Consider the following 9150-nt stretch of genomic DNA (forward strand, 5'->3'; position numbering starts at 1 on the left):
TTTTAAGGTTAGGATTTATGCTATCTAATTAAAGCCTTTCTGAAGGTTTAGTAAGGTTATTATTTTTATTATACTTATATAATTATAGGTATTATATATAACAATACATGCAGATATAGGTATTAGAATATTTATTTTAAAATAATTATTTTAAAAAATTTTAAAAAATTTTTTTTAAAAATTTTTAAAAATTATTTTAAAAGTTGTAACTGGTCTTACAAGGCTGTAAGAAATAACACCTTCAAAGACACTATGATATGTTAACGTGTAAAAATGAATTTGTTGCATATTTGTATTTCTGATCTAAATTTATAGCAGCCTTTGCTCTTCAGTTTACTTATTGGTTGTATGTACACTGGGAAGAAAACAGTATTAAATGATTATGTCACAGGCTAAATTTACCCTTTTTAACGTAGGCAAGAAAATACATCATTGACACTATGGGGGAGAAATACGCAGAGGGAGTCATCTTGGACTTGGAGAAGACATGGGAGGAGTCAGATCCACGTACTCCTCTCATATGCCTTCTTTCCATGGGCTCTGATCCTACGGACTCAATTATTGCTCTGGGAAAAAGACTGAAGACAGAGACACGTTATGTTTCCATGGGCCAGGGGCAAGAAATCCATGCTCGTAAACTTCTACAGCAGACAATGGCTCATGTAAGAGACAAAAATCTGAATGTTTTTTGTATCGGTGTTAAACACTTGGAAATAAAAATCAGTCATGAAATAAAAGTTGTTTGGTGGGTATTTAATGTTGATGGGAGAACCTATATTTATTTGTATAAATAAATGTCCCAAGCAATAGAACTGTCTTTTCACAGTAATTTAATTGGCCATAACAATCTTTTTGATACTCTACAGACATCGGGGTTTTTTTCATATAAAATTGAGCTTTTGTTGTAGGCTGTTGACTGATGAACATAGCTGAATTGATTGGTTGATTTGCATGAATATTAAATATTCTTCAGCAAGAATTTAATAACATTTTTTCATTTTGGTATTTTTAATAATACAAACATATTTTGTTAAATGAAGATGATTAATTCCAAATATAGTATTGATAGTTACATGACCTTGAGAAAAACAAGGCTGTGTAGCAAAATATTTTGTATTGCTGTAGTCTGGACTTTGAATTGGTATGGACAATCTGATAGCACAGGCATTTTACTAGTGAAACATGGAAGAATTTAAGAATAAAATATCCTGTATGAGAAAGAAAAGCTGAGATATTCCAATTTAGCACACTTTGTCCATCAGGTGGTAGTACTGCTATACCTGCTGATGTGAACAGATTAAACTTCTTGCACTCCTGCGTTATCAGCTTCTTCGCTGTCTGTATACCAGTTTTCCTCTGAGTTTTGCCTCAGATTCTCATTTGACAACTTCCCATTAAGAGCTACTTAGTAGATCAGATGAAAAGAAACTCAAAAGATAGGGAAGAAGAGCTCCTTTTGTTTAGTTAAGAGAAATCCTGTTACTTTCCCTCACTGTTTCTCATACCCTCTTAATGAAGAGATATGGGAGGTGTCTATATGAAGTATGGTGATTAATATGAGAAAGTTTGATATCTATTGATTGATAGCAAAAGATTAATTAAGTATGTATATTTGGTTATTTTCCAAGCCTGTGACTCTTGTGAGGAGCAAGGTTTAGCAGCTTGCTCTATGGAGCTACTTCTGAGCTCCATTATATAAGTCAAGATTTATCAGCGTTTATCAGCTCTATAGTCATGAGTAGATGTGTTTGAAATGTACTGAAATGGAAAAGGTAGGGACTACTTGAGAAGACCAGATTGGACAAGTAAGGACCCCTTGTTTAGATGCTAAAACCAAACAAGCTAACAATGCCTCCAGAAGGGACAGCCCACAGCTGAGATCACATGAGCTTTCTTTTGGAGAAAAAATACTTTGTTAATTGCATGTGTACCATTACTATGGATACTGCTCTCTGTTTGTACATGAAATGTACATGAAATCAAATGATAAAGGCCTTGGTTTTTATTTGGTGAGCCAGTGGTGCAAAATTGGCTGTGGAGGATTTCTTTCTTTAACAGCTCTGATTAGCACTTAAACATGCTATATTTTGCTATAGCTTAGATGTGTTGTCTTTGTTCATAACCTACAGTATAAACAAAGAGTGATTTTAGTGATTTCAGTTTGTAAACAATGTTGATAACTTTATATTCTGTTGTTTTAAACAAGGGAGGTTGGGCACTTCTGCAAAACTGCCACCTTGGACTTGACTTTTTGGATGAGTTGATGGACACTGTATTAGAGACAGAGACTGTCCATGAAAGCTTTCGACTGTGGATGACAACTGACATTCACAAACAGTTCCCCATCACTCTTCTTCAAATGTCTATTAAATTTACCAATGAACCACCACAAGGGCTCAGAGCTGGACTAAAGAGAACATATAGTGGTGAGTGCTAGAGTGGTAATGATTTAAAATAAAATTTCGCTCGTTATTGGACTCTCCGGTGTTGTCCTGTGGTCGCATTGTAGCCACTGATAGTAGCTGTAAGGTAGTATGAGGAACCGATCATAACGATGCCAGGACACATCTTGGTCCTTGGTTTGAGTGAGAAGGTGTGAAAGTTAAAAGGAAGAGAAGATCTGCTGAAGTTCTATTGCCAGAACTAATTGGACAGCAAAACAGGAAATGCTTTTTCTTTTCTCACATGTTGGCTTCTAATATCTCAGTTCAAAGTGTTTAAATTTTTAATCTTATTGTGTCTTTTGGCCAAAAAGTGACATGTTAATCTTTGTTGGCTATTAAGTGCTCTTTACATTGCATACAACAAAGATCAAAGATTCTGTGCAGAAAGCAACTTAATGTGAATTCAGCTACTAGTAAACTGGTTGGTTTTGTTTTTTTTTTTTTTTTCCTGGAGTTTACGCGTTTAACTTGAACAACTTAATTCCAGCATAGAACACTTGGTAGGACAATAATTTACTTTTGGGAGAGGCAGAGAGCCAACTGAGTATCTCTAGGAGTGATGTGAAGTAGTTTTGAAAAATACTATTACTGTGTTTCTTATAAAGCCCACTTACAATCAATAGGTGTCAGCCAAGATTTACTAGATGTCAGTGACATGGTACAATGGAAACCACTGTTGTACGCTGTAGCCTTTCTACACTCCACTGTTCAAGAAAGACGCAAGTTTGGATCTCTGGGTTGGAATATACCCTATGAGTTTAATCAAGCTGATTTCAATGCTACTGTGCAGTTCATTCAAAACCACTTGGATGGCACAGATGCCAAGAAGGTAATGAATGTTTTTTGTGGGGAAGGTGGATTAGGGTGATGGAAGTTTCTAGTAGTGTTTCTAGTAGTGTCTAGTAGGGTTTCTAGTAGTGTCTAGTTTCTAGTAGTATATACATGGTTCCCAATAACTGAAATACAAACATGATTTTAGATTATTCTTTTGTTTCTTTCCACAAACATTCAACATTCCAAGTATGCATTTCTGTGGAGCAGCAGACTTAAACTAGACTTTTAATCCTGTGCACGTTAAATTTCTATGTTAAACTGTACATTAAAAAAAATAAATCCCTGCCAGCTGTGTCCCCTGAAAACTTCAGAAATATAAACCTTAGCAGTATAGACCTTCTTTTCAATGCTAATTAAGTCAGACAGTTAAAATTGGACCCCTGTATTTAAAATATTCTTTTGTTTAAATTTATTTTGAGTAAAAATAATATTTGATTTCTCCAACCTATCTTGACAGCATAAAGAAATGGCAAGTGGCTTTAAATGACTATATAAGAATTCCTCTTACATTCCTCACTTTCATATCGTCGGTTGTCATATAGAGGTCTGTGGCAGATCACTTTGTGATTGGCAGTTTAAATGAAGTTGAAAGCATGATTGGAATGTGGCTGTATTCCTCTTGCCCAGATGCTGGACTAACCTCTTGAATCAGTTGTCAATGAATTCTGTTTTGAGAAATCCTTGAAGGTGTTCTCGGAATGCGGGGTTGTAGGAAAAAAGAGTAGTAGGAAAACCACTTTCTTCCAAAGGGACAGAGATGCAGGACTTGCTATATCAGCTGTTCTTACTAAGGGAGATGTAAATAGGTGAGAAGAAGAATATAGCTAAAGTCTGTGCTTTCTGCTTTGTTTTAGGGGATTTCCTGGAGTACTGTTTGTTACATGATAGGTGAGATCCAGTATGGTGGCCGTGTGACAGATGACTATGACAAAAGACTCATGAACACCTTTGTAAAGGTTTGGTTCAGTGAAAATACATTCAGTCAGGAATTCAGCTTCTACAAAGGATACAGCATACCCAAATGTACTATGCTGGAACAATACCTTCAGTACATACAGGTTGGTAAATGAAAGCTTTTCAACACAACAAAAAACAATTCACTTGTTTCTCGTAAGCTTCTGAGTCCCTGTAATTTGTCTTTTCTTCTGAGTACCTGTATTTTGTCTTTTATTTACAGATTCTTTATTGCTTTCTAACAGTCTGCATATGTATTAGTGGCAACTAATTGTCATCATTAATGTTCATGACAGGAATCTTTTCTTTTGCATGTGATTTGCTTGGGAGGCTTACCTGAAGGCATATAGTTATTAAAGAGGTCAAAGAATAGTGTCCAGACATAGAGTACAACCTCACAGAAACAGGAAGTGTAGATACATGAAAGTACAAGCTGACTATTAAAATAGTGTATAGAGGTTAAAACTGAATTTGTTGTTAACATTGGTGTGATTTGATCTGTGACATGACAAACAGATCACAGTAAGTTATTTGCCCTAAGACTATTTGAAGAGATCTGGCCTCTTGCTGTAGAATGTAAGGGTTTTTTTTTTTTGATGTGTTTGTTACTTAGTTTTGTTGTGTGTGTGGTTTGTTTTTAGTTTAGTTTTGTTTTGTTTTTCTTTTTATATTTAGCTTATAAATCCATCTCCAGGTGTGCTCTTTTTATATTTTACTATGCAGAGTCTTCCTGCTTACGACACACCAGAGGTGTTTGGTTTACACCCTAATGCGGATATCACTTACCAAAGTAAACTTTCCAAAGATGTATTGGACATCATCCTCAGCATTCAGCCTAAAGATAGCTCTGGTGGAGCAGGTGAAACCCGAGAGGCAGTTGTAGCCAGACTGGCTGATGATTGAAGTGAGTTAATGAAATTCTGTCAAAAACATTTGCTCCGTGTTCTTTTGTGTGGATAAAAAAAAAAAAAAAGTGACGATATTAATGTTTCTAAAAGCATGTCTGAATTTATTCATACAGGCAATACTTCAAAAACATATTTTAAAGAAGTCTGACCAGACTCTTAACATTTATAATGAAGTCACTAAATGTGCACTGAAGTGCTTTTGTGAGAGCTTTTTCAAAATATTAATCCACTTAATGCTTAAGTTGTCATTTGCACTATGGGGGAGGTAGGATCATCAGCTTTTAACTAAGGTTGTTGACACTGTAGAGAACTGAGGTTGTGTTGCAAGTGTATGCATGCTTCTAAAAGTATTACAGCTTCAACATACGTATTTGGGATTCAGCTTACATCCAGAAGATATTTTTAGGTTGCTTTCTTCTTCAGTGAAGTGAATGCTGAAAAGCTTGTCAAGTGATAGATGTCATTGATTGAAGCCTAGTGTTAGTATCTCAGGATCCACATTAACACATAATACCCTATGTAATTAAATTCGTAATGGACACCTGCTGCCTTGCAGCCATTTCTTTTCTGAAATAGCAACTTTCCTTCTGTTTATGTGGAAGATGGAATGACTCTCGAGGTGAGAGGGTTTCCTTACAGTTAGAAAACATTTACTGATAACTAGATACATGGACACTCCAATTGACCGTATTCTGTGTCCCAAACCTGAAGACTACAGTTTAATTAGTGTTTGGACAATTTGTGTTGTTTCTGGGTCTTTCCATAATTCTTAGTTGTCCTTTAGAGCCCCAGAATTTTAGGATGCTGACATTATAGTTCTTACAGGTGAGGCTGGTTATGAGCTTCAAATAAAGGAGAGGAAAATTCTTGTAAAATAGTGAAGGTTCTTGTATTTCCTATATCAGGGGAAGGTAGCTGTATTTTCTATATCAGGGGATGTTAAACTTTTGTATTTCATTACATTTGCAAAAGCTTAAAAGAAAGTAAGATTAGTTATGTCAGGAATAAAGTATTTACAACACTTTTGTTATGAAATAGATGTGAATCACTGCAATGCATCATCAAAAAGAAGTTCACACCCGTGTTTATACTTTAACAGATTCCCAAAATAGCCACCTGCTCATCTAAGCAGTATGATGTTTTATTAATTAGATAATTTGCCTGACACCTTCTTCTTGAGGGGAGTGAAATCTCTTATCCTTAGTCTTCTGCCATTTTGCTTACTCTTTAATAATAGTTGAATAGAGGTTAGCGTGAGGACCTGATCCACAGCTCGGTGGCTTATGAACGCCGCATTTCTCTTGTCAGGAGGCTGAGCTATGAGAAGGAGATTTGTACAATCTAACACCCTCTTTTGTGTTTTTACACAGTAATAAGTTTCCCTTATGTGGGGTATGCTCAAGAGTACCGATTCTCTTCAGGTACCTGTGTCTTACATCTGTTACTTTATATTTTCTGCCCATTTTGTATTACGTAATTTTTCTTAGCTCAAATGGCATAATTATGATAATATATTTTATTCTGAACAGATGAGTTAACGTATCTGAATTTGGAATACTGATTATCTAGCAGTCTTCCAAAAGTTTGTATTTGATGAAGTTTCTGATGTACTGTCTTTCTAGAAGCCTGAGCTTTATGACTTTCCAAAAGGCTGGCAATTTGTTGAGTTTCTCAGAAGGGTACTGGTTTAGTGATGGGCTAAATCTCCTGGTAGTTGTTAGCCCAACTCTCTTCAAACTCTACTCAACATCTCCAGGAATTGAGATGTGGCTTACTAAAAACATATATTACATAGTGTCGTAGGTACAGTTTGCCCTGTTAAGGTTACAAGGGGTCTTTTTGGGCAGATCAGCTCTGACCAGAAATGGCAAATTAAAATTTAGTTTGTATGAATAGAAGTGAATCTGGAGCACTAAACTTTTTCACATGGTGAAAACTATTTAAATTTGTTTTTGTGTAGCAAAATACTGGCAAACTTAGAAAGATTATGCATAGTACTAAGAACAGGTCTGTTACCCTGTATAGGATTCAATACCTGTTATATATAGTATTTTCACCTATCTCCCTATAGGATCATGTTGACTACAAAATTTCTAGTTATGTCCATACAGTTGTTGTTAAATTGTTAACTTTACACTTTTGATTAAAAATATATCAGCAAGTTTTATTAGAATACAAGACTGCCTGGCATTGCAACGGTTCCCAGCATTGCTGATAAATGGTGCTACTATGCTGAGGCAAAGTGGCTGGGGCAATCACTCTTAATTGGGTTGGGCAAAGTGAACCTTGGGAGCTGTCTGTTGGAATTAAAGCTGCAATTCTTGAAATTGGGTATGGCCTACATTGCTGTTTAAATGATGTTAGCTTGTGGAATGATATACAGACGAAATCAAGAGTTAGACTAAAAGTGTAGCCAGTTTTGACATCATAGATTTCTCTTGGAACAAATCCTGTATTTCTCTCCTGCAGAGGATTCAAGGAAGATGCCAAAGCGACCATTTAATTTCCTAAATAACAGTATTATGTCTTAAAAAATATATTGGGGCCTAACCTTGGCATAGAGCCATCTTTGGTTTTTACTTCTGTTGAAGGATCTTTGCTGTTCTACCTACAGGTAAAAGAGAAGCTAAAGAACATGGGAACTTTTCAACCAATGAACATATTTTTGCGACAGGAGATTGAACAAATGCAGAGAGTTATTTCCTTAGTGAGAAGTACTCTGACTGATCTAAAACTTGCCATTGATGGGACAATTGTTATGAGTGAAAATCTGAGGGATGCTTTAGACTGCATGTATGATGGAAGGATTCCTGATAGATGGAAGAAAGTAGGTGTACACCACTTGTTTTGTAAGGGATAAAAAAAAAATTTCTGTAGAGCTAGATTAAACTGCTAGACATACAGTAAATACTTTTTTCAAACACAAGTGTTAACCAGGACTGTGCAACCGCTGGAGTAGATTTTGGGCTAAAATAAACACTGTCAAAACAAGCTCTTTTTCATTTATAAAAATAGAAATGGATGTGGGAGATGCAGGTATTTCCCATTTTAACAGCCTGCTGCATATTGGCAGGATAAAAAGCTAGGGAGAAGAGAATAATTTAAAATGTGATGATGGATTTTAAAAAATAGCACCTACACTAGTGGACTACACTGTTGCTATTCTTTGAGACTAAGATTTGTAGTTGAATCACAGAACAGTAGAGATTCAGTGGGATGCAATATTTGCCTATCAGGTTAAAAGTTAAGATATGAAAAACAAACTTTAAATATGCTTTGCTAATACTATGTTGTTTACTACCTTATGAGGAATTACCTTTTCTTGACATGAGTATGATGTTTTAAAACTGTTGAATAAAATTAAAAGATGGACATGCTCTTTACTATTTTTAGGCATCTTGGGCTTCCAGTACACTTGGCTTCTGGTTTACTGAGCTTCTAGAAAGAAACCACCAGTTTTACAATTGGATTTTTGAAAGCCGACCAAACTGCTTCTGGATGACAGGGTTTTTTAATCCTCAAGGATTTTTAACTGCAATGAGGCAGGTAAATTGTGTTTAAAGTCTTATTCTGCTTATTCTTTGATTTACTTTAAAAAAAAAAATAAAGTATGATGAAGGCTGAATTATACACGTGGCTCCGTCATATCAGCAGGGAAGTTATGTGACAGCATAACTGTCTAACATTTCATGAGTGAAGTGTTCTTCCTTTGCCCATACTTTTCCAGTATATCAACCACTAATGTGTTAAAATATATTTCCTACTTTTTCTGAGCCCCACGTATGTAGGGCCTATCTTACAACATTATTAAGGTAGACTGGAGAAGTCTTGTTACCTTTGACATATCCCTGAGGAGAGGTGTTAATCTCATGAATTTATTTTCCTTTTTTCCCTCCCTTTTGGTCTGTGTTCAGTACTTAACTGGCTGGAGACTTGCCAGAGCAGCTATTCAGAATTAGTCTTAAATTACACTTCTGCAGTTCAGTAGCTGACTCAGTCTCTCTTCATAA

The 9150-nt window shown here is 35.6% G+C and overlaps 1 protein-coding gene across 1 annotated transcript in view; it reads left to right on the plus strand.

The window, feature by feature from the left end:
* The window catches only part of DNAH5 (dynein, axonemal, heavy chain 5), a 135051-nt gene that overhangs the window by 120331 nt on the left and 5570 nt on the right, over window positions 1–9150 (plus strand). The window contains 8 exon segments of the mRNA XM_009883744.1: window positions 417–662; window positions 2207–2426; window positions 3068–3273; window positions 4133–4336; window positions 4956–5140; window positions 7620–7642; window positions 7753–7967; window positions 8534–8686. Coding sequence (XP_009882046.1) covers window positions 417–662; window positions 2207–2426; window positions 3068–3273; window positions 4133–4336; window positions 4956–5140; window positions 7620–7642; window positions 7753–7967; window positions 8534–8686 — 1452 coding nt within the window.

This window comes from Charadrius vociferus, unplaced genomic scaffold (genome assembly GCF_000708025.1).
Source record: "Charadrius vociferus isolate BGI_N301 unplaced genomic scaffold, ASM70802v2 scaffold103, whole genome shotgun sequence".
NCBI classification, from domain to species: domain Eukaryota; kingdom Metazoa; phylum Chordata; class Aves; order Charadriiformes; family Charadriidae; genus Charadrius; species Charadrius vociferus.